The sequence below is a fragment of the Oryza glaberrima genome, chromosome 3 (assembly GCF_000147395.1).
Source record: "Oryza glaberrima chromosome 3, OglaRS2, whole genome shotgun sequence".
NCBI lineage: Eukaryota > Viridiplantae > Streptophyta > Magnoliopsida > Poales > Poaceae > Oryza > Oryza glaberrima.
The window spans coordinates 30,225,871-30,250,531 of NC_068328.1; the positions used below are offsets into that span (position 1 = coordinate 30,225,871).

Genomic DNA, 24,661 nt, shown 5'->3' on the forward strand with positions numbered 1-24,661 from the left:
GAGCAGAGCCCTTCCTCTCCACCGGGCAATTTTCTGCGAGATTTTCGAAGGTTCTTCGCAATATTTTTATAGCTAAACACGAGAATACGAGATCACAGCTGGGTTAGGAAGCAGTTGAGAGAACTGAATGTTTTCTCATGTTTCATAAATTAGGCTTCGATTATTTTTTAAACCTTTGACCTACTGTTACAAGTAACAATATAATCAAGCTGGCAACGAATAGCGAAGTGAGCGTAGCTCAGTCGATTAGGTTTCTTATGGTGGAATCAGTTCACCTGTATTTAAATTCTAGATTTGAGACGAGTGCTTACATATACAGCTATTTATTTTTCCAGCGATAGATGACGTACCTATAAACAACGAGACGTCCATAGTGACTTTATCAATATCATGATATGCTGGCCTAATCTTCCAAATATGCTCATTATTGTCGATAATGAGGCATCTGTGATGATTTCGTCAATCTCAAGATATGCCAGCCCAATTTTTCGAAAGTGCTCATTGTGGACATCTTTGTTTATACCGTGTTTCTAAAATAAATTGCAACAAACCTTACGGGATTTGGGAGGAGGTGGGTTCCGTCAAATGTACACGTACCGGGTTAACTGTTAGTGGGGATTGTCTGCAATATTGCACTTGTAGGGGTCCAACATGTCAGTGGCAGCTACTGTAAGTGCAGCACTGCAGATAATTCACGTCTGTTATCTGCACATCATACATGCAAATGCTGTTTTAGAAAAGAATAGTTTTTCTCTGTTTATCTGGAAACTGAACAAATTTATGCAAATTCCTATGGAATCTTGAGTGTCTGTTCACTTTGATGCCATTTGTCAACGTTTGATGTCGCGATTCCGGTATTTGCATGGTATGGGGATCGTTGGTACTAGGATATATGCGAGACTTAGGTAAAAGAGACGAAGACGAGGATTTTTATACAGGTTCGGGCCCCTGAATTATCAGGTAATAATCCTACATCCTGTTGGCTGAAGCCGGTGTTGCTCTTTATTCATCTAGATCACACAAGTATAATATTTGGGGTAGCCTATCAAACTGTTGTCGACATGGCGGTCTGAAGTTCTGACTCATAGTCGACAACAGGGTAGCCTTCCTCCTCGAATCCATATCCGGCGAGATCAGAGACAACGCTATATCTCTCCTGACGATATCCGTAGGCACCGTAGGGGACTAGCCATGCCTATCTCTGAAGTCGATATCCGGCGTCTTGTCTTGACGTATGTTGGCTTATATGTTGATCTTGTGTCTTAACCTATTGTTCCGTGTCCCCTCTTCTCCTAGGGGGTCTTGTATTTATACCCATAGGTGTCCCCTTATCCGAGTAGAACTAGGGAAACCAATATGGATATAATCCGAGTAGTCCTTGTCGTTTTCATGTAAAACCCTATTCATCCTTCCTTATGCGGAACTCCTCTTATATCCGAAGTTTGTTTCTGTATAGGACATGATATGTGGTGGGTCCTGCCGAGATTTAGTCAACTACTATTAGGTATATGGTATCCATAACCCTGACATCATTTTTAACCATACCTTTTTTTTTGGTAAAGTTGCTAAAATTTTAGCTACGTTTAGTTTGTTGCCAATTTTAATAAGTACATATAAAATCTTGCCAAAATTTTGGCAACTTTACTAAAATTTGACAATGCCAAAACTTGGTATGATTTAAAATGGTAACAAAGTGAACCATCCCTGAATATCGTCTTAACCTCTTTTAACATTTGTTTAAAGAAATAATAGTATGACCTGTGAGTACCGTGACATATATACAAAAATATTTTCTGAGCGAGAGGAGATACAGGGACTAGTGACAACAACTGACAACTGACAAGTGGAGCAGCACTACATAAAAAGGGCAGGAGGGGATGATGCGGGCGCTACAAAGTGCTTCACATCTTTGCCTTGTTCGTCCTCCGGTTTTCTCCGCAGTTTCTTGATCCATCCGCCTTTCCTCTCGCAGCCGTCGGCGGGGGGAGTGGTTAGTTGGTTACTGGTTAGTACTCCATCGGTAAAAAAATCCCTCCTTTTCATATCTTTTTTTCGCTTCCAATCTTGCGCAATTCGGGACCTTTCCTGCCATTTCGTTCTGTCCAAATTCAGAACATTGATACGGTTGTTTGGTTGTTTTCTCCCCCTTTTCTGTGTCTGTACACTGCTGTTCGTCGGTTGATTCTTGTGTGAGTTGTGAATTTTGGCAATTGAAGAATAAGACCTTGATGTGTTTGCACGCCTATGCTGTTGTTATCCGTGTCCATGCGAGTGAAATGATCCGCTGAATTTTTGGGTAGATCTGAACTTGGTACCTTGAATCCAGTAGCATTTGGTGATCGGCGCGGGGATTAGGGTTTACTGTTCAGAGGGGACGCGGATATTTACCGTTGTGCTCCAAAATTTCACTGATTGTTTTGGGCTCACCAACCTTTTGCTTTCTTGCAGGCTTGCAGAGTTTTCAGAGAGATTTAGGCAATGGCGGAATCAGGCCAATCGATTGCGAGTGATGTGACTGCAGTATGTAGACAAAATTCGCCCTTTTTATGCTTGGGACTAGCTGAATTGTGCTTTAATTCGCCTTTAGTGATGCTGATTTTCTTTGGTGCTCGTTTTGGGATGTCAGCTGATCGGCAATACTCCCCTGGTGTACCTGAACAAGGTGGTGGATGGATGTGAGGCCCAAATCGCTGCCAAGCTTGAGATCATGGAGCCCTGCTCCAGTGTCAAGGATAGGTATCTAAAGTACCCCAGTCTGTCCCTCCTGCTGATAGTTTTGCGCTTTACTTATTTTTATTCTGGTGGCCATGGTTTGCAGGATTGGTTATAGCATGATTACAGATGCAGAAGAGAAGGGTCTCATTACTCCAGGAAAGGTGAGACACTGAGACCTGAAAGTATAAATCAACTCTCAGATTAGAATATGATGGAGTCACTTTGCTTATTTGTGACTAAGAACTCCTACCAATAAAATCTACTCCCTCTAGTCAAACATATTTGATTGGAGAGAGTAGCGTACCATTAGAAGATTAATGTCTCAGACTTCTCATAAGATGTTTTCGTCTCACCATCCCTCGTCTAGATTCACTAACATCCATATGAATTTGAACATATATATAAAGCTCATACATAAATCTATTCAAAACCTAAAACATCTTATAATATGAAACAGAGGAATGGTGATGTCATGGTTGGTAAATTAATACAAGCGTGCGTGTGTATCTGACCTTTTATTTTTTACTGGAATACATCTGACTGTATTGTCTGATCGATCCTCCCTTTCTTATAGAGTGTTTTGATTGAGCCTACTAGTGGAAATACTGGTATTGGCCTTGCTTTCATGGCTGCTGCCAAGGGTTATAAGCTAATCCTGACAATGCCAGCATCCATGAGCATGGAAAGGAGGATCATTCTTAAGGCCTTCGGTGCCGAGTTGGTCCTTACCGATCCACTTCTGGGCATGAAAGGTGCAATCCAGAAGGCAGATGAGCTGGCAGCAAAGATGCCTAACTCTTACATTCTCCAGCAGTTTGAGAACCCTGCAAACCCAAAGGTGCTAAATTGCTAATATATTATTATCCTTGCTAGAAAAGCACAATAGTTTAATTACTGTTTTGTTTTACTGGACTATGCTCAGATCCACTATGAGACAACTGGACCTGAGATTTGGAAGGCCACTGCTGGGAAAGTTGATATCCTTGTCTCTGGCATTGGAACCGGTGGTACAGTAACCGGAACAGGAAAGTACCTCAAGGAGCAGAACCCTGAGATCAAGGTAACTTATATACTCCCTCCGTCCCATAATATAAGGGATTTTAAGTTTTTGCTTGCACGGTTTGACCATTCGTCTTATTCAAAAATTTTTAGAATTATTATTTATTTTCTTTGTGACTTACTTTATTATCCAAAGTACTTTAAGCATAATTTTTCGTTTTTTATATTTGCACAAAATTTTTGAATAAAACAAGTGGTCAAACATTGTAAGCAAAAACTCAAAATCCCTTATATTATGGGACGGAGGGAGTACTTGTTTGCATGTTTTTATGGTTTTGTGTATATGTGATGGTGACTTAACTGTGTACTAATTTTGTCTTAAAGATCTATGGTGTTGAACCGACAGAAAGTGCAATTTTATCTGGAGGAAGACCTGGTAAGATACTGCTCTTTGTATAGCTCAACTTGCATAAATCACATTAGTAATACTAGTACTATTTGTGATGCATAACTATGGATGTCAAAAATTATTTGAAACATAGGGTGCACAGTATGGATGGTTCACGTATTTGATGTAATAATTTAGCTGTCATGATTCTGTTGAACCATCATGACATTATCACTGTTCCATGTTTTTGGTTTCAGGTCCACACAAAATCCAAGGTATAGGTGCTGGTTTTGTTCCTGGTGTACTTGATGTCAATCTCCTGGATGAAGTGGTCCAAGTAAGCAAATCCAAATTTTCTGTTCCAGGCCACTAATCAAATGAAAAAGATCTTGTATTGTTTCTATTTTTCTGTAAACAATGGCAATGCAGTATGTGCTGCTAAACCTGCCACAAGGCCTGCATATAAAAACTCTCTTATAACCACGTCTCTGTCGAATGTCCAGTTCCAGTTCACCTGATGAACCGTTTGCTAACCCCAACGTTAGAATTCAATTGTTGATCCACAGATCCAGACATGCGCACGGTTATGTATATAGAAACAAATGTACGGAATGCAATTACTAAATTGATCTGAACATTTCTTGCAATTCTACTCTGGTAGGTCTCAAGTGATGAAGCCATCAGCATGGCGAAGCAGCTAGCGTTGAAAGAAGGGCTGCTGGTGAGCTCAGTACCCCTTAAGAATCCACCCAACTCTTCTCCACCTATTGCTGCACACATAGCCTATGGTTTAATTCCATGACAAATATTTTTCAGGTTGGGATCTCATCTGGTGCTGCTGCAGTCGCTGCCATCAGGGTCGCGCAGCGGCCCGAGAACAAAGGGAAGCTCGTAGTTGTAGGTTCCCTCCTCAGAACCCTGTTTTGCCAGGCATTTCTTAAACCGTTCATGATCTCCATTGTTTTGCAACCTACAAAAACCTCTTAGATTCTCTGCTCTAACATGTCCATCGCCGTCATTTGTGCTCGCAGGTGGTCTTCCCGAGCTTCGGTGAGCGCTACCTGTCGTCTGTCCTCTTCGAATCGATCAAGAGGGAGGCCGAAAACATGGTGTTCGAGCCATGAACGGCTCCAGCATTGTGCAAATTGTGCTTCCATGGTTTAGGGGGCTTGGAGAGAATGGCGTCCCGAGTGCATTTCTTGATGTTGGTCGCACTTGCCATCATGTAGTCGCTTGATCTGAATAAAGAACTTACATACATCAATCAAAATCTGGGGATTCGATCAGCTTTCCTGGTGTTATATGTGAGCAGTTCGTATGTATACTTTCTTCCATACTGAAACGTGATCTTAGCTACTGAAGCTTCCATGGATTGCTGGCTAGCTCGAGTGACAAGAACACGCATAAATTAATTCGGCCCGCTCATAGATTCGGCCCACGCGAGCGCGGTCGTACTACGATGCTGAGTATATATCTGGTCCTGCTTGGCAACAGCTTAATAATAAACCAAATCAATTCTGAATTTTAAAATTTGGATTTTTGACCTGTTGAGTTGACAGTATCTTTTCCCGGCGATTTCTGACCTGAAAGTCTCAGTCAGACAGCTTTCGGAAAGGAAAAAAGGAAAATCCAGATCAGACTAATTCACATATGGGCTGTGTTTAGTTCATATCAAAATTGGAAGTTTGGTTAAAATTGGAATGATGTGACGGAAAAGTTAGAAGTTTGTGTGTGTAGGAAAGTTTTGATGTGATGAAAAGGTTGGAAGTTTGAAGAATAACTTTGGAAAACACGGTGATGGTTTGGTTTCTTCACTGGCACAGAGAAAAAAAATAAAAAAGATAAAAAAAAGTTTTTATTTAGGTGGCGGTAGCAATCCCCGGGCTTCTTTTCTCCCACCGAAAGGGAGCTCGAACCAGCTCACACCCCCGCGACCGCCACCCCACTCCTTCGCACCATCACCACACCACCCTGTATATTCCTCCTCTTCTTCTTCCTTCGCTTTCTCCCTTTCCAGTTGTTCGCTTCGCGTGCGCATTCGCAGCTACCAGTTTGGTTTGCGGCGCCAAGAACTGGTGGCTATAGCCTTTTCTTTTATTTTCTTTTCTTTTCTTTTCTTGTTGCATGTTTGGGCGGCGGCGATCGAGCTGAGTCGATCGGCCGGAGTGGATCGACGACGGAAATGGTCAGCCGCTATCGTTGTAGTAGCAGCAAGCTACTAGCTCTGTTCATCGAGTTGCAGGGCTTGCGATCGTGTTGTGTTGTGTTGGGTCTTGGGTTTGGTGGTTGAAATTTGGTGTGGCGTTTTTCTTGGGCAGGGGACGCCGGTGAACATCATCGTCGGGTCGCATGTCTGGGCGGAGGACCCCGACGACGCGTGGATCGACGGGGAGGTCGTCGAGATCAGGGGCGGCGACGCCACCATCGTCAGCACCGATGGCAAAACGGTCGGTCGCTTGCTTCCCTGCCACCTGAGCTAGCTGATCATTCTTTCGTTGTCCCCGGTTCTTGATATGATCAAGAACCCCGAGTATTGCAGAGCTCGAAGCGAACTGTTCTGATTTTCTGAATTCGTATTTTGCGGTTGAACCGTGCGCGCTAGGTGTTTGTAGAATTGCCTGAATGGAACTGCTACTGAAGCAGCAGCTGTTGCTTTTTTGTCGGCAGATTGTGGCGAGCCTCGCAAGCATTTACCCCAAGGATACGGAAGCGCCACCTGCAGGAGTTGACGACATGACGAAGCTGGCTTACCTCCATGAACCTGGAGTCTTGCATAACCTCGCTTGTCGGTACGGTATTAACGAGATATATGTGAGTGTTTACCATTCAGAATTCTCCATCTTGATATTTAGTACTTCGTTCAGGACCATTTGGGCTTAGCCATCTTTCCTTTTACCATGAAAATATATCGAACAGACATACACCGGCAATATCTTGATTGCAGTCAACCCTTTCCGGAGGCTGCCTCATCTGTATGACGTGCACATGATGGAGCAGTACAAAGGTGCTGCATTTGGGGAGCTCAGCCCTCATCTGTTTGCGATCGCAGATGCTTGTTACAGGTGTGTTCTGTACTCCTGTTCACGCCTTTGGTAATCTATGGACCGTGTCAGTCTCGAATTGTGAGTTTGTGACTGATGTTCTTTTCTTCATTGTGATGCTATCAAACTCAGGGCAATGATCAATGAACAAGGGAGCCAATCGATATTGGTGAGCGGTGAGAGTGGTGCTGGTAAGACAGAGACGACCAAGATGCTCATGAGGTATCTTGCATTCATGGGAGGAAGGTCTGGAACAGAGGGTCGGACTGTTGAACAGCAGGTTTTAGAGGTACAAAGAACTCCCCATTTCTCACCATCTTATTTGTTTTCACTATCTTTTTTAGAACATCTCTATTCACTCTATTGATTTCTCTGCAATGCATATAGTCTAATCCAGTACTGGAAGCATTTGGAAATGCGAAGACGGTGAAGAACAACAACTCGAGGTGTAGATTTGAATCAGCAACTACAACCATGATATGGCAATTGATATTTTGTAATTTCCAAATTTGATATGTTGAATTTTTCAGTCGATTCGGTAAGTTTGTTGAAATCCAATTCGACAAATATGGGAAGATATCCGGGGCTGCTGTTCGAACATACCTCCTTGAAAGATCGCGAGTATGTCAGGTCTCTGATCCTGAAAGGAACTACCATTGCTTTTACATGCTATGTTCTGCACCACCAGAGGTAATTCTCCAGAAACACTTAAATACCACTTCCATCATCTGCATGCTCAGAGTGCCATAGTACTGATTACTTCTGAATGTTGAACTGATTTCAGGATGTGAAAAAGTTTAAGGTGGGAGACCCAAGATCATTCCATTATTTGAACCAAACAAACTGCTATGAAGTAGCTAATGTGGATGACGCAAGAGAATACCTAGAAACAAGAAATGCTATGGATGTTGTTGGCATTGGTCAAGAAGAGCAGGTATACTTCATAGAGTTTTTTTTTAAAAAGGTCCTTGCATAGACTAGTAAGTACTAAATAAGTTGCGGATGCTATAATTGATTCATCCTTTTTACTTCTCAAGGATGCAATCTTTAGAGTAGTAGCTGCAATCCTTCATCTAGGAAACATCAATTTCTCGAAGGGGCAAGAAATTGATTCATCGAAGCTGAGGGATGAGAAATCAGTCTATCACCTGAAAATAGTAGCAGAACTTCTAATGTATGTATAAATTCTTCCCATGGTTTATAATCTATCATCTGCAAATATATATTTCTGCTGTAATCAAGTGTAAAATATATTTTAGGTGTGATGAAAAGGCTCTTCAAGATTCACTTTGTGAGCGTGTTATTGTAACACCTGATGGAAATATCACAAAGCCACTTGATCCAGATTCTGCAGCACTGAGTCGTGACGCCTTAGCAAAGACTGTGTATTCACGACTGTTTGACTGGTAAGAATGAAGGTATATCATATTCATCAGTGGACAGTGATCAAATAGCAAGTGCTATTACTCTTACTGCCTGGTACGTCTAGATCTGAATGTGACAAAGGAACTTCTTTCTGAGCTAACAGGATTGTGGACAAGATTAACAACTCAATCGGTCAAGATCCAGATGCAACTAATATTATAGGAGTACTTGATATATATGGATTTGAGAGTTTCAAGATTAACAGGTTTGCCAGCAGACTAGTTTCAATTATGCAATTGTGCTATTGGTTTTGTTTCTTAATACCTGAAACACAAATCATACTATACTTATCTGGCAGCTTCGAACAACTATGTATCAACTTGACAAACGAGAAGTTGCAGCAGCACTTTAACCAGGTTAGCGAGACCTTTAGATTACTACTCCTCCGTCCCCTAATATAAGGGGTTTTGACATTTTGCTTGCACTGTTTGACCACTCGTCTTATTCAAAAAATTTGTGCAAATATAAAAAACGAAAAATTGTGCTTAAAGTACTTTGGGTAATAAAGTAAGTCACAAATAAAATAAATTTTTAAATAAGACGAATGGTCAAACAGTGCAAACAAAAGTCCAAAAAAATTTTAAATAAGACGAATGGTCAAACAGTCCAAGCAAAATGTCAAAATCCCTTATATTAGGGGATGAAGGGAGTAGATATTAAGAAAAAAAATATTGCAGAATATTTATGACTAATAAGGAGACTGGTGAATTCCTGTTACAGCATGTATTCAAGATGGAGCAAGAAGACTATACAAGAGAGGAAATAGATTGGAGCTATGTGGAATTTGTGGACAATCAAGATGTGCTGGACTTAATTGAGAAAGTGAGTTCCTGAAGCATTTCACAAGTGATAATTGTATCTATTGATGAATAACACCTGCCAATTCCATGCAGAAACCTGGAGGAATAATTGCACTACTGGATGAAGCATGGTATGAATAGTCATCTTTCCAGAAGAAAAAAGTATTTTTAACAAGAAACTCTGCATGTGCATGCTGACACCTGCAACAGTTAAAAATATTACTTCTTATGTTTTGTCCATAAAAAAACATTGGGGTAGTTTTTCCTAGCAAAAAAAACATTCAGTAGCATCAAATGCAAGTTTCCATGTGTTACCCTATGACATGTGCCTAACTGCCTATCCATGCAGCATGTTTCCAAAGTCCACACATGAAACATTTGCCCAAAAGATGTATCAAACATACAAGGCACATAAGCGCTTCAGCAAACCCAAACTTGCTCGGACAGCCTTTACAATCAACCACTATGCAGGAGATGTAAGTGATAATCAGCGAAATGTGATATATCGTGTTTAGATTTACCATCAAGGATTTTGAACAATTGTTCTAGTAAACAGGTCACATATCAAGCTGATCAGTTTCTTGACAAGAACAAAGACTATGTGGTGGCAGAACATCAGGCTCTACTTAACTCCTCAAGGTGCCCTTTTGTTGCAAATCTCTTTCCTCCATTACCTGAGGAAACCTCTAAACAGTCCAAATTCTCTTCCATCGGTACTCGCTTTAAGGTGTGTCATGATTGTAGCCAGAGGCTTAGAGTTATATGAATTAGCCTTGGAATTTTCTGTAACCCTTCATTTTGCTACAATATGTGCAGCAACAACTACAAGCTCTCATGGAAACACTGAGTACGACAGAACCACACTACATTAGATGTGTGAAACCCAATGCTGTACTTAAACCAGGAATCTTTGAGAATTTCAATGTCCTGAACCAATTGAGATGCGGGGTATGATGTGCATTTTGCTCCACATTGTTATTCAGAAGCCTTGTTTTTTTTGTGTTATTTTACTTTCTATAAAAGCTGGACCGTGAAGGTCTCTTGTCTAAAAAATGTTAAAAATGCAGTGTATTAATGGTTAATGCTGCAGGGTGTTCTGGAAGCAATCCGGATCAGTTGTGCTGGCTATCCAACAAAAAGGACATTTGATGAGTTCATTGATCGGTTTGGAATGCTTGCAGCAGAGCTTGTCGACAGGTATGGATACTGATGTTATGCAACCAGATTAGGGGATTGAGACATGTGAAAAACACTCTTAACTGAAATATGTCCATCAAATGTTCTCTTATTCTTCTAAATGGATAATAAAGTGACTCTAATGCTTGTACAGCTCTGATGAGAAGGCTGCCTGTGCAGCAATATGTGATAAAATGGGTTTGAAGGGATATCAGGTAATCTTTGTGAGAGGTGAAAATGGAATATATAGCAACAATTCACAGAATATATATTTGCAACTCATTGCATGCAACCTTTTGTTTTGATCAGATAGGAAAAACAAAGGTATTCCTAAGAGCTGGTCAGATGGCAGAGCTGGATGCTCGAAGAGCAGAAGTATTGGCCAATGCTGCACGGCTTATCCAGAGACGTATAAAGACACATCTTACAAGAAAGGAATTCATCAACTTAAGAAAAGCCTCAATTCAGTCTCAGAAGTTTTGGAGGGGTATTTCTTCACTGATGTGCCTTTAGTAATTCATATCTTCCGTATTAGTAATAAGTTCTGACTTGGCATTGACATACAATGTAATTCAACACTGCAGCACGCCTAGCTAGAATATTTTTCGAGCATATGAGAAGAAATGCTGCTTCAATCAGGATACAGAAGCATGCACGTACTCATTCAGCCAGGAAATCTTACCTTCAAATGTATGAGTCAGCCATAGTAATACAGACAGGATTACGTGCAATGGCGGCTTGCAATGAACACAGATTCAGACGAGAGACCAAAGCTTCCATAATAATCCAGGTTTGTAGTATTATTAATTTATTATGATGGCACTGAATTAACTTTCATGAAAAGCAACCACAATTTTTCTTGAACACAAATAAGCAGCAACCACAATTAACCGCTTCATTCATTATTTCCAGACTCGATGGCGCCAACACAAAGCTTATGTTGATTACAAAAAGCAAAAAAGAGCTACTTTGATTCTTCAGTGCCTGTGGAGAGCACGTATTGCAAGAAAGGAACTTCGGAAGCTCAAAATGGTTTGTCCAATTATACAGTTGAAACCCAAGTTATTCTTGTGTGTATGTTAATGCAATGTCAAGTAAAAAAAAATCTGAAATGGTAAACAGGAAGCAAGAGAGACTGGCGCACTGAAAGAAGCAAAAGACAAACTTGAAAAAAGAGTTGAGGAACTCACATGGCGATTAGATGTTGAGAAACACTTGAGGGTAATTCACTGTAGAGTTTTATCTGTCCTTGGACCCAAATGAATTTGCTAAATTGGCTGTGTACATCCCTTCTGGATGTAGAGGCCGATTTAATCCATTTTCTAAAAAGAATGAGTTTGCTAAATATTGTCATGCTGACAGATTGACCTTGAAGAAGCCAGGGGGCAAGAGATTTCAAACTTGAAATCTGTGTTGCAAGAAATGCAAGAAAAGCTTTCGGAAGCACATGCAGCAATAGAAAAGGAGAAAGAAGATGCAAAACTAGCAATTGAACAGGCACCACCAAAGATAGTAGAGGTGCCGGTGGTGGACAATGCAAAAGTTGAGCTGCTGACTAGTCAAAATAAGGAACTTGAGGTATAATACTCGATAAGCTTTAATTTTACTAAAAAAATGATTCAGCCCTTTTGCTTAGACTAATTAACTAATTACCATATTCATGTTTGCATCCAGGATGAACTTGTTACATTTAGAACAAAGGCTGAAGATCTAGAAAAGAGACTTCTAGAGGTTCAAAAGGAGTCCGATGAATTGTCGAGGGAAATTCTAGAAAAGGACTCCAAACTTAATCAACTTCAGGAGATGATAGAAAGGTATTAATTATTTTAAATATTTACATAAATTGGCTCGTGCATATTACAAATGATACCCAGTCACGGCCTTATGATATATGGTGCAGGCTTGAAACAAATTTATCCAGCTTGGAATCTGAAAACCAGGTCCTACGTCAACAATCACTACTTGCATCTGCAGATGACGATAAATCAAAGCAAATAGAGAGGTAACTTTTGAAATGTTTGCACTGCAATTCTTATCCACTTTGTTTTTGAAAGCCTCATAACTTAACATAACAAACTCTTCTAGTCTGGAAAGCAAGATTGCCATCTTGGAGTCAGAAAACCAGTTGCTCCGCAGTAAATCTTCTGTAGCTGTTCAAGCAGTAATTACTCCTGAAGTGATTCAGCCATCAGCAATGGAGGTATAATCCTGTCAGTTTAACATTAATAAAACACATCTCTTATCTGATAAGATGGATGATATTTCTGAAGTATAGTACACAGTTGCACTAAGTTTTCTATCAAAAATCTCACCAGGGCCTTGTGAATGGATATCAGCTTGAAGAACATAAAATCCTCATTGTACGTGTTTTTATAGCTCTCTATTACCCAACATGAGAGCAAAAAAAAAAACCTCAGTTGGACATTTTATTTATATGGATTTATATATTTGCTTTGTTTTTTTTTTTCAGGAGGAGGTGGTTGTTCCTCCTATAAAGAATTTAAGCAAACAAAAGTCGCTCACGGATCGACAACAAGTATGTTTCAGTGCCTTCAAAATTTTTTTATATCAATGCAAGAAACAAGTTCCACGTTCTTAGTTAACAGGCATTGTGCACATTCAAAATAATTTTTTTCTCGATTTGGTTTTCCTGCTCTTTCACAGGAAAATCATGATGTCCTGATCAAAAGTCTGGCTGAAGACAGGAGATTTGACAACGGCAGACCAGCTGCAGCATGCATCGTGTACAAATCACTCCTGCACTGGCACTCATTTGAAGCAGAGAAGACTAACATATTTGACCGAATCATCCATACAATTAGGTCATCAATTGAGGTTGTTACTTCCAAAATACTATATAAAACTTTCCGTTTGCAGTGACATTATATAGTTGGTGAGCAAGCTCTCATGAAACTCATTATCTGAGTATTTACAGCACGCTGAAAGTTCTACAGAACTGGCTTATTGGCTGTCAACTACATCAACTCTTCTCTACCTATTACAAAATACTCTTAAGTCTAGCAGTTCAGCAGGTAAAGGATTAAATCGCAGCCGAACCACAACAGGCAACCTGTTCAGTAGGATGGTGCAGGCAAGTTCTTTATCCATACTCATGCTTTGCGTAAAGCAAGGTTCTTTATTGGCATTGCAAGTCGAAGTTTTCAACATACTTTCGTACTGATTAGCCAATTACTTATATATACACCACATCAATGACCAAAGTGATATTCACAACATAAAAATGAGCTTACATCCCAAAAATTGCGTGTCAGAATGCTCGATCGTCGTCATTAGGATCAGGCATATCAAGTGGATATAGTGGAATGGTTGGAAGGCCTGACACTGCATCAAAGGTAGAGGCAAAATACCCAGCACTACGTTTCAAACAGCAATTAACAGCATATGTCGAGAAGATATATGGAATGATCAGAGATAACCTGAAGAAGGAAATAAACCCGTTCTTGATTATGTGCATACAGGTATGCACCCCAGACATTTCCATGCCAATCGTGGATATAAGGCGATACAATTTCGTTAACAATTTGTCACTTTCACAGGCTCCAAGAGCTGTTCGTGTGAGATCATCCAGGGGATCGTTGAAAAGTGTACATTCTAATTCACTATCAAGGAAAACATCAAGTGTGCATTGGCAAAGCATCATTAAGTGCCTGAACCATACACTCGAAACAATGAACAATAATCACGTGAGTATGGCAATAATTGTTTTCAGTTGTCCCATGATCAGGGAGTTTTCCTTATGAATTATCTATTCGTAGGTACCTCCAATGATAATCAGGAAAACATTCAATCAAGCATTTGCCTTTATGAACGTTCAACTCTTCAATAGGTATCTCACCACCTCTAAGTCTTGTAAAGTAACTTCAGTTAACTCTGGTTGACTACACAAAGTCATATGAAATATCATTAGCATATGGGGGAACAAATTGGTTGATTCTGGACTATAACAAAATCTATACCTTCTCATTCAGTTTGCTACTCCGTCGAGAATGCTGCTCCTTTAGCAATGGGGAATTCTTAAAGGCTGGTTTACAAGAATTAGAGCAGTGGTGCTCTGTAACAACTGAAGAGGTGAAGTGAAAATTGTGTATAATTTTGTTTGGTGACAAATGAGTAAAAGGCAAGGAAGTATTTGACCAAATGCGTTGTGATAATGCAGTATGCAGGAACGTCTTGGGATGAATTTCAGCACATCAGACAGGCAGTTGGATTTCTGGTATGCTTGAAAGTTAAAACCAATTATTTTCAAATTATATAGATGTTTGGTTAGCATCATGTGAATTCGCGTGCAGGTTTTGCATCAGAAGACACATAAAACCTTGGAGGAAATCACTGATGAGCTTTGCCCAGTAAGTCCTGAATATGACTAACTTGTAAATACTTGAATTTCTGCAAAAGCGTATAGTATGAAACGTCGTGCCACTTTCCCAGGTTTTGAGCATCACTCAAATATATCGCATTGGAACAATGTTCTGGGATGATAAATACGGTGCACAAGGTCTATCTCAGGAGGTAAGTTGCAAACTTCTCAATACTTAGGCATATTTCCCTTTTCAACTACAATGACTACTTCCACGCAAAAAAAGTAAAGAAATAAAAATAAAATCTTCATATGATGTGAAACACACCAACGTGGTTTCAGGTCATTGGAAAGATGAGAACAATGGCCACTGATGACTCAATAACTACTCCAAATAGTTCGTTCTTGTTAGATGACGACTCAAGGTATGAATATGATTGGCTGCTCAGTACTGCTATTAAGATATGAACCTAAAATGGGAGAAACAGTAGCCATTGATCTAACACCCAAACTGAATCAAATTGCAGCATACCTATATCGTTGGATGATATAGCACGACTGATGCTTGACATAGACCTATCTGACGTGGAACCAACACCACTGCTCAGGCAGAACTCTCAGTTCCACTTTCTACTGCAGCACCACGCCACACAGACTGATGGCATTGTTTGTTAATGCAAAGTTGAAAACATAATTAAACAGGTTCCGCTATTTTGTGAAGTTCCTCGGTGGTGATTTCCCTTTTTTTTATGGGAGTGCAGGCTTGCCTTTTTTTTGTTGGCAATTTCAGGTGGGAGATTTTTCAAGAAAGAAAAATATAGAAGATTTTTTACCATTCTTTTCATTTGTTCTGATTGTTTGAAAGAGGAAAGGTTGTATTTTTAATGTAAAAGTGTACAGGCGAAAGTAAATATATGTATATTTTCAGCTAAACCTGATGTAAAATTTCTGATATGATTGTTTCTGTGTGTGTGATTGTGAGAGTGTGTCAATTCTTACCATTCTTCATTTACTCTGATTGTTTGACAAGATGTATTTTTCGTGTAAATTTGTACAAACGAGAGTATATTTATATATATGTATATTTCCCCCAACCAAATATGTACTGGTAGAGTGGTGCATTTCTGGTATGATTGCCTCTAATATATGTTTAGAAGGTAATTTTTTTCATCCTTAAAAAGATATAATGAAAGATACCATATTTTCTAATATAAAACTTAATATTTTTATATATGTATCTAACTTTTCAATATAAAATTTAGATATGTTGAGGAACCATAAAACTTTTCATGTTTGGGACACAATTTTTACTATTACCAACTAACAGCGTAGTATTTCAGAATTGAACTGTTCAGTTCAGAGTTCATTACAAAAAGCAATTCCTCTGGCGCACACGACAGAGTCCAATCACATGTGGACTCAAAAAATCATTCACATCACAACCGGAGGAGGAGGGGTCGAGAAGCTCATGGGCGGTGCAGCTGCCGCCGGATGCTTCGGTCGGCGCCGAGGCCAACCCAGGCCCAGCCACAACCAACCACGGCAAGCACACGTCGTAGGCGGCGTGGCGCTGGCCGCATGCGCGAGAAAAGAGAGAAGAAAAAGAAAAAGGAGAGATATTTGAAGGGGGGGAAGCCGCGAGAACACGCTGAACCAACAACGCTCCCCCGTCGCCGTCCTCTCTTGTTCATTCATTCCAGGCCGACCTCACTGACGACCGCCCGTTCTTATCCTCTGAAGCTGCTACAACAAATGCATCTCCTACCAATTTCGTCCTAAATTATACTATTAACTTTCACATATTTGTATTTTACAAAAGGTAAAGTCTATTTTAATTTTATTATTATTATATAGTTTAATTAAGATGAAATTCACTCTAAGAGTTCGTTTGGATATATATATTTTTTAAAAAATCATGAGCTGTAGTTAGGAGTCCGATCATCTCAAGTTAGCACATAAGTTTTTTAAACAGATTTCTTATATGATTCGTTATGTATTGACAAAAGTAAACGATCTTAAAAACTAACTCAAATACATATATGTATCTCCAAAAGCAAACGAACTTAAAAGCCTCATCATACACGGATGATGTATCAAAATACCGCCAAAAACATCTTCAATTTTTATAATAGTAGAGATAACTTACATAACCAACTACTGGCTCCAAATCATCTATAGCCGAGTCATACAATAGTTACCTATAAACGGAGTACTACACAAGTCATAGCTGGTCCCATATGTCATATACACATGCATTTTAAAAAGTTTGTGTTGCAGATGGCTACAAATCTATAGCATGTTACTCTCCTCTATCTTATTTTATATTTTTAAAATATGTTTATAGCTGGCTTATAGTCTGCTATTGTACCTGCTCTCAGATAGTTTGTTATATTTTAAAATAAATAGTACTAACGCATGAGCACATGGAAACAAAGGAAACAAAGTTCAGGTCCACTTCTTTATTCTTTTATAATATCATTTTGGAATTTACTCTGGAATGCCTCTTATTTGAATATTTCTGGAATTTACTGAGATTACCTCTTTTCATATTTTTCTTGGAATTTACTCTGGTCCACGATGGCACAAAAGAGTTTTTCTTTTTTTTCTCTTTAAGAATTTGAATTGCTCAGGAAAATTATTATTATGTTCTTTCTTCATTTCTCTACATAGGCATTTCAATTCTGGTCATATTCTATTATTACGATTTCTATCCTACATGTCAGTCAAAAATCGATTATACAGTATAGTATGGATGCTTATGACATCGTCCAACAGAGTTTGCCTTCTCTAATAAAAAGAAGAAAAAAGATAAAGGTTTGCCTTTGTTATGGTGTTTGAACAGTCTTTTGTAACAAGAAGAAAAAAGAAAAAAAGAACCTTGTCGATTCTCTGAATATTCATGCTGAATTGGAGTTCTGGGCAATATACGTGGCCGTGAATTGATGGATGATAAGAAGACAAAAACAACTGAGATTTTTCGTCAAGCAACAAACATCTTCCAGATATGAACAAAAATTGGACCTTTATGAGTATGGCAGTTGAACGAGCAGCATAGCATAGCAGTATGGGCCTGATTGGGTCATGGGCTGGCCCAATGGAAGCTAGGGTTTCTCTTGCTTTTTGTGGAAGTAATTTAATAGGGGGCAATGCTATGGCCACACAGCCACTCCCACTTTGTAATTAAAACACACTACAAAACTGGGATGTTTGGAAATACCTGAACTGAAATTGCAAGAATAGTATGATTATGGATGATTTATTAGCCCTGGATGATTTAGTTTGCTCCACTAGCTACTGTTAAATTTATTCCCTCAATGCCTAACTACAACTATCTTTAACTTTTATTATGACAAGTAGATATATTGGGATAGGATTTCCCTAAAAATTGTGAGCCACCTAAGGCTGTAATATTCCTAGTATAAAAAAACACATTTATTGGATGTGTATGGCATGCCACAAACTTACCAAAACTCCGTTACGTCTTCTTCCATCCTAGTACACTGCAAAAATAATGACTATAGATTATCACGGACGCATTTCTCAATTTTGTAAACAATTTTGTTTTTACACAAACTTTCTTCCTCATTCCACCTTATAAAAACTCTTTAAAAATTGACATATCAACTTCCTAACATTTAATCAATTAATTTATGCCCTTCCATAACCTATTACATCTATCAATACTTTCAACACATGCCCAGATATCTCCCTAAGAACTACTACCACCAATAATAGAAAATCCTTACTACCATCAGTTGTCATTTATACATGACACTTCCGACCAGTAAATCAACTAGTACTACATTTTTGCCTCAAACATTGGCTGTGTTTAGTTCAACCCTAAAATTGGAAGTTTGAAGAAATTGGAATGATGTGACGGAAAAGTTAGAAGTTTGAAGAAAAAAGTTGGAATCTAAACATGACCATTATGTCGTAATAACAACATATATTATACTCCTTCCGTTCTACTCCCTCCGTTTCACAATGTAAGCCCCCTGTTTGTTTCTCATGCAATCTGAGGATAAAATAGATACTCGTGGCACGTTTTTCAAACTGCTAAATGGTGCGTTTTGTGCGAAAACTTTCTATATGAAAGTTGCTCTAAAATATTAGATTAATCTATTTTTCAAGTTTATAATAATTAAAAATTAATTAATCACACGTTATTACCACCTCATTTTACGTGAAATACTTAATCTTCATCTTCATTTTCATCTTTAGGAGATTCAAACACCACCTAAATCATTCTAGCATTTACCACATTCATATTCATGTTAATGAATCTAGATAGAAATCTAGATTCATTAACATGAATATGAATGTGGTAAATGCTAGAATGACTTATATTATGAAGCGGAGGGAGTATAGACTATAGAATATAAGGCTGTGTTTAGTTCAGCGCAAAGTTTGGATTTTGGTTGAAATTGAAGATGATGTGACTGAAAAGTTGTGTGTGTATGACAGGTTGATGTGATGGAAAAAGACTGAAGTTTGGATCCAAACACATCCTAAGTTAATCATTAATACATGACGTGACAAGTAGAGTTGGGAGAGTAATGAAACACTTTTGGGTGGGTGCCCGGAGCAGAAGTGGGGAAGATAAACGAGCGGTGGGGATGTGCCGGGACAGGTATTTGAATCACCGCCTCTGAATCGCCTAAAACCCCCCTTCTTTGGCTACCCCTCCCCCCGTCTCCTCCTCTTCTCCCCTCCCCCCTCGCGTCTGTGGCGGCTATCTTCGTGTCCCTCTCCCTCCTCCTCCCCCTCTCCTAGGGTTTATCCACCACCACCTATCGCCTCTACCTACCACAAGAATTTTTTTTACCATCTATATTCCACCCCTGCCTTCTTTGCCCCCCGTACCTCCTGGAATTTTCGCCTTCTTGGGATCCAATCCGCGAGGAGGGAAAGAAGGCGGGTTTAGATCGAATTGGGACGGAGGAAGGAGGAGGAGGAGGAACCATGGCGGCCGTTGCTCCTGGCGCTGGCGACCGTATCCTTTTTATTTTTGTTTTCTTTGATGTGTTTAATCTGTTTTAGCAGCGGGGGGTTGCGGTTTGTGCGGCAGTTCTTCGTAAAGATTTGAACTTCTTTTTTTTTTTCTGGGGTGATAATTTAAACAGCCTTTTTTTTTCTTTTTCTCGTGTTCGAATCCTATGGCTGTATTATTGTTTAGTTGCTCGCTTTTGAATCGATGTGTTTCTTCCTTGATTCGCAAGCTACAGAGGCTACTGACATGATGCAGAAGCTGTCGTTGGAGAGCAAGAAGGAAGGCGCCACCCCTGACGCTACCAAGAAGGTAGCTTTTGCTGGCGATTCTTGTCTGTGGATGTGTTGCTTGTGCCATCCTTTTTGTTTGTTTGGAGGAGAGGTAGCTAAAAATTATGGTCCTTTTTGTGAATTGCAGCCTGCCGGGATGCCCTATGGATCTGCAAGCGCCGGCGATGCGCAGAACACGGCGTCGCCGGTGGACAGGTCGATCACTCCCCTGCTCCAGGAGGCCGTGAATGCCAACATCTTGTATCAGACCAATGGATATGGACCCTCAGCATATTACTATCCTACTGGTACAAACACCTAGTACTTTGCTGGATAATCAGGTAGTCTAATTAAGTGCTGATTTTAATGTTTGTGCGTTCGTGTATATAGGTTATGACGGCTCAGCCAATGAATGGGACTCCAGATATGCTGCCCATGATGGAACGGAGATGCCTCCTGTAAGTTAATGCAGTTATTTATAGTTAGTTCATCACTTTGCGATAGGTATTTTAAGGTGTAATGTGATATCACGAGTTCACCTGTGCCTAGAGGAGGCTAAGGACCAAATATGGAGATAGAAACCGTGGGGGACATATGTTGTTAATTTGGAATTTAATGAATTGCTTGTCTACTCATGCTATGTGTTGGAGATAAATTAACTCGATTCTGTTACGATGATCCAGCAGAGTGTTTATGGTGACATGTATGGATATGGCTATGCTCCCTATGGCCCATATCCTTCTGGTTCTCCTGCCCCAACTGTTGGGCATGATGGCCAGTCATACGGCGCACAGCATTACCAGTACCCTGGTCAATATTATCAGCAACCAGCTCCAACCAATGCAAGCCATGGCATCAATGCTGTCAATTCTCAGTCTGAGATGCCCTCTGTTGCTGCTCACCAGGCACGTGTTCCGGTTGAATCAGCAAAAGCTAGTGCCAATGGGACTGCTAATGGGATGGCAAATACTAACAGTAGTTCATTAGCACATAAGCAAACCCATCAAAATGTATCAGTAGCAAACAATGGTTCATATGGAGGAGGGACTTTGCAAGGTGGACCATCTGCTAACAATTATGGTCACAGTGGTCTTCATTCTCCAGTTCAGTGGTACGATGGGCCAGTCTACTCTAATGGGCATCAGAGATCAAATACTAATTCCACATCTTATGGTTCTAACTCGTATTCAGCAAAAAATCAGAGCCAGCGCCCAACTGCAAACCTCATGGTATGTTCTAGGACTGTCCAATTCTCCATTGCCCCCCTCCTTCCCCCACTCTTCTTCTTTTTCCATAGCTTCTCAAAGCAGTATGATTGTCTCACAATTATTTTTTTTTCTGCTTATTAAATGCATTTACCTAGTATTAGATTCTGCGATTACTGCCTTCCCCTTAAGTTGCACATAGCAAAAATGATAGTGATGCATTATGTGGCTCTCACAAAGTACAAGTATTAGCCTAAAATATCCATTTGTTTCAGGGTATGCATGCACAGATACCTTCGTCGGGAATGGGTTTGACATCTCCTAGTTATCATACCAGGATGTACCCAGACAACAGATTATATGGGCAGTATGGTCAGTATGGGAACGCACTTAAAACTGGGCTTGGTTTCGGATCAAATATGTACAACTCCAGAAATAATGGACGGTGGGGAATTGTTGATAGCAAGTACAAGCCTAGAGGTCGTGCATCTTTTGGTTTTGGCAGTGAGAACCAAGATGGCTTCACTGAGCTTAACAGAGGACCAAGATCTGGAGGATTCAAGCACCAAAAACAGTTTGGACCTTCTGTCACTATTGCTGTGAAGGGCCAAGCCCTCCCCTCAGTCGGGAAACAGGAGAATAGTGCCATTCCAGATAAGGGCCAATTCAACCAGGAAGGTTTTCCAGTAACATACAAAGATGCAAAGTTCTTTGTTATCAAATCTTACAGTGAGGATGATGTGCACAAAAGTATAAAATACAATGTGTGGGCAAGCACTCCTAATGGAAACAAGAAGCTGGATGCTGGATACCGTGAAGCGCAGGAGAAATCCAGTGAATGCCCAGTCTTCTTGTTCTTCTCTGTAAGTATTATTATTACCACATTATGTGATCCATTTGTCCCTCATATCACTCTTTATTGACATTGGGCATGGAATATAGGTAAACACAAGTGGCCAGTTTGTTGGTGTTGCTGAAATGGTTGGTCCTGTTGATTTTGAGAAGACAGTGGATTATTGGCAACAAGACAAGTGGAATGGGTGTTTTCCAATCAAGTGGCATGTTGTCAAGGATGTACCCAACAACATCTTGAAGCACATTACATTGGATAACAACGACAATAAGCCTGTGACAAACAGCCGTGACACACAAGAGGTATCCTTTCTCAATAACTTGCCAAGTTCTGTTGATTGTACAATGGTCAATTGCAGGCCACGGGCCATTAAGGGTACTATTAATGTCTCTGTTATTTTAGATAGTTAATTTCATCGTCATTTTCTTGAGATAATTCAAATTTCTTGCTGTGGAACCAGATTAGTCATTCAGTAAATGAGAACGTAAGACATGATATATATCAATTTCTTCATCATGCTTATGGTCATGAGTGGACCTTCATGTATAAGAAGCTGATGAATTTTATTTTTATCTATTGATATGGCATGACAATGTGATGATCCTTTCAGTATGCTCCATGCGCGTTACTTACCAAGTAGATGTAATGCTTCAGGTTAAGCTTGAGCAAGGTCTTGAAATGCTCAAGATTTTCAAGGACCACATCAGCAAGACATCAATCTTGGATGATTTTGGTTTTTACGAGAACCGGCAAAAGCTGATGCAGGAGAAGAGAGCTAAGCAGCAACTGCTTCAAGGACAGGCAAGCATTCTATTCACACAGAGCCTTGTGTGGTTAAAAAACCTGTTCAGAATGTTAGCAGCATTCAGAGCTATTGGTGGTGATAGGTTCTGATGCCTCTGTTTTTATGCACTTTGTACAGGGCTCTCTTGACAATGCTTCACATGAAAAGGAGAAGAATGCAATTGATGGGAAATCCACAGCTCAGAAGCAGGCATTGAGCAAGGAGGGCACCCCTATTGTCGGCGAAATGCTGAACGCCTCAAAATCTGCAGTTGAAAGCAGTGTAACAAATGGCAATTAGCGCGATATATTTTCTGCGTTAATTGCCACAGCCGAGCAGTCAGATTGTGCAAATTCTGAAGGTTCGCGGCGTGGCTGAGCGATAGCTACTTGGGTTGGGACTTGGCAACTAAATTTCGTAACAGACTTTCTATAGGCTTGGTGCCTGGGGAGTGGGTCAGTTCTTACTTTGATTTTAGCTCGTGTGACTGGTTTTTTGCGTCGTTAGGTCTCATATATTACTCTTATGACATCGGGTTTTATGTAACCCTTATCCTTTTTGTTTTTTTTTAGCCTTTTCACCTATTGTTATTGTTAGCGAAGCATCCAAATTTCGATAAATCTGAACAACAGTAAGGTAGTTTTCCGAGTTTTGCAGCACTGGAGAAGGTAATAAGACAAGAACTCTGGTTTTGGTTGGTCCTCCCTTGTGTTGTGTACTATCTGCTTTCAAGTGTCAAAGTGCCAAAATGGCATCAATCATCTCGTGCATTTTAGGCATCCACGATGTGCATGAGAAGAGGTCTTACTACCTACTTTACTATTGGAGAAAATCCTCTATATACCCTTGAGAATTCGTCCAATCTCTTATGCTCTGAATTTTGCCTCATCCCTTATATACTCTCGAGTTTTCATTTTGATCTTCTCTATGTAACTGTTAAATGTTTTTGAAATTAACTATATTACCCCTCTCTTATACCTGTGTTAGTTTAATGATAAAAGCACAATTCTTATATGGAAAAAATCTATTTGTAAATAAACAAAGGGAATATAATTATTTGACAACAAATTTTAAAAATAAAAAAAATTAAATTAACTTTTATGATATCATCAAAATTTGAACCCAACAAATAAATAATTTTGGCTCACAATTTCTTGCTAAAACTATTCTATGGATTTTGTCCAAAAAAAAATAAATTTGTTCAACAGTTTAAATTTTCTATTCAATAAATAATTATGTCCCATTTGATTTTATCATGAATTACAATTTTTCACATTGGTGAATTATAAAGTAGAGTAGATAGCATATAACTGTAAGAATGGGAAATGGACGATATGGTCATTTTAGAAAATAGAAAATTAGCAGGCAACTAACATAATAGGGATAGAGGAGATCAAAATGAAAAGTTAAGGGTATATAGGGAATGAGACAAAATTCAGAGATATAGAAAAGATTGCGAAACTTTTCATAGGTATGTAGGAAATTTTTTTACTATTGTGGAGGTGGGTATTAGAGGATGTAGTAATTCCATCCGGCAAGAGCATTACTAGTACCTGGTAAGAAGCAATAAAAAACACTTAACTCTCTACTCTCCCCTTTTCAACCAACCAATGTTTTAGACGTGGGCCCTAGCTTACTACTATCTACACATTGTACTTCCTCCGTCCCCAAAAAAGGTAACTTAGTATTGGAGGTGAT

At 39.6% G+C, this 24,661-nt stretch overlaps 3 protein-coding genes across 7 annotated transcripts; all 3 read left to right on the top strand.

The window, feature by feature from the left end:
* Window positions 1-1,839: 1,839 nt before the first annotated feature.
* LOC127766427 (cysteine synthase) lies at window positions 1,840-5,388 on the top strand. 2 transcript variants are annotated; one of them, XM_052291469.1, is made up of 11 exons: window positions 1,840-2,005; window positions 2,449-2,520; window positions 2,627-2,736; window positions 2,819-2,876; window positions 3,290-3,553; window positions 3,638-3,775; window positions 4,099-4,150; window positions 4,360-4,439; window positions 4,764-4,823; window positions 4,919-4,999; window positions 5,134-5,388. In XM_052291469.1, exons 2-11 carry the CDS (start codon window positions 2,479-2,481, stop codon window positions 5,224-5,226), a joined length of 978 nt encoding a protein of 325 aa, XP_052147429.1. In that variant the 5' UTR covers window positions 1,840-2,005; window positions 2,449-2,478; the 3' UTR covers window positions 5,227-5,388. The 2 variants fall into 2 exon arrangements, with proteins under 2 accessions (XP_052147429.1, XP_052147430.1); XM_052291470.1 differs by having other exon boundaries at window positions 1,872-2,020.
* Window positions 5,389-5,513: 125 nt separating this feature from the next.
* Window positions 5,514-15,955, top strand: LOC127766416 (myosin-12-like). 3 transcript variants are annotated; one of them, XM_052291457.1, is made up of 40 exons: window positions 5,514-6,287; window positions 6,421-6,549; window positions 6,770-6,913; window positions 7,019-7,164; window positions 7,276-7,432; window positions 7,531-7,589; window positions 7,674-7,833; window positions 7,928-8,077; window positions 8,181-8,317; window positions 8,403-8,549; window positions 8,672-8,773; window positions 8,867-8,924; window positions 9,289-9,390; window positions 9,462-9,499; window positions 9,718-9,844; window positions 9,925-10,095; window positions 10,185-10,316; window positions 10,459-10,565; window positions 10,699-10,759; window positions 10,854-11,031; window positions 11,129-11,334; window positions 11,457-11,576; window positions 11,667-11,765; window positions 11,907-12,122; window positions 12,219-12,358; window positions 12,445-12,546; window positions 12,630-12,744; window positions 12,860-12,904; window positions 13,015-13,080; window positions 13,209-13,379; window positions 13,480-13,635; window positions 13,817-14,023; window positions 14,102-14,248; window positions 14,321-14,391; window positions 14,534-14,633; window positions 14,722-14,778; window positions 14,855-14,911; window positions 14,994-15,074; window positions 15,205-15,287; window positions 15,390-15,955. In XM_052291457.1, exons 1-40 carry the CDS (start codon window positions 6,285-6,287, stop codon window positions 15,535-15,537), a joined length of 4,695 nt encoding a protein of 1,564 aa, XP_052147417.1. In that variant the 5' UTR covers window positions 5,514-6,284; the 3' UTR covers window positions 15,538-15,955. The 3 variants fall into 3 exon arrangements, with proteins under 3 accessions (XP_052147417.1, XP_052147418.1, XP_052147419.1); XM_052291458.1 differs by lacking the exon at window positions 12,860-12,904; XM_052291459.1 differs by lacking the exons at window positions 5,514-6,287; window positions 6,421-6,549 and having other exon boundaries at window positions 6,775-6,913; window positions 7,047-7,164.
* A 3,584-nt stretch (window positions 15,956-19,539) lies between these two features.
* Window positions 19,540-23,665, top strand: LOC127767398 (YTH domain-containing protein ECT4-like). 2 transcript variants are annotated; one of them, XM_052292728.1, is made up of 9 exons: window positions 19,540-19,855; window positions 20,088-20,161; window positions 20,270-20,429; window positions 20,512-20,579; window positions 20,805-21,350; window positions 21,602-22,189; window positions 22,269-22,481; window positions 22,834-22,980; window positions 23,102-23,665. In XM_052292728.1, exons 1-9 carry the CDS (start codon window positions 19,825-19,827, stop codon window positions 23,261-23,263), a joined length of 1,989 nt encoding a protein of 662 aa, XP_052148688.1. In that variant the 5' UTR covers window positions 19,540-19,824; the 3' UTR covers window positions 23,264-23,665. The 2 variants fall into 2 exon arrangements, with proteins under 2 accessions (XP_052148688.1, XP_052148689.1); XM_052292729.1 differs by having other exon boundaries at window positions 20,808-21,350.
* Window positions 23,666-24,661: the final 996 nt, after the last annotated feature.

Bases quoted from the DNA above. Each gene is read 5' to 3' on its own strand.
- LOC127766416 (XM_052291457.1), top strand. The intron at 8,550-8,671 runs GTAAGAATGAAG...CTGAGCTAACAG, and splicing joins TATTCACGACTGTTTGACTG to GATTGTGGACAAGATTAACA. The intron at 11,577-11,666 runs GTTTGTCCAATT...AATGGTAAACAG, and splicing joins AACTTCGGAAGCTCAAAATG to GAAGCAAGAGAGACTGGCGC.
- LOC127767398 (XM_052292728.1), top strand. From the start codon at position 19,825: ATGGCGGCCGTTGCTCCTGGCGCTGGCGACC. The intron at 20,162-20,269 runs GTAGCTTTTGCT...TGTGAATTGCAG, and splicing joins CCCCTGACGCTACCAAGAAG to CCTGCCGGGATGCCCTATGG. The intron at 21,351-21,601 runs GTATGTTCTAGG...CATTTGTTTCAG, and splicing joins GCCCAACTGCAAACCTCATG to GGTATGCATGCACAGATACC.
- LOC127766427 (XM_052291469.1), top strand. From the start codon at position 2,479: ATGGCGGAATCAGGCCAATCGATTGCGAGTGATGTGACTGCA. The intron at 2,737-2,818 runs GTATCTAAAGTA...CATGGTTTGCAG, and splicing joins TGCTCCAGTGTCAAGGATAG to GATTGGTTATAGCATGATTA. The intron at 4,824-4,918 runs GTGAGCTCAGTA...AATATTTTTCAG, and splicing joins CGTTGAAAGAAGGGCTGCTG to GTTGGGATCTCATCTGGTGC.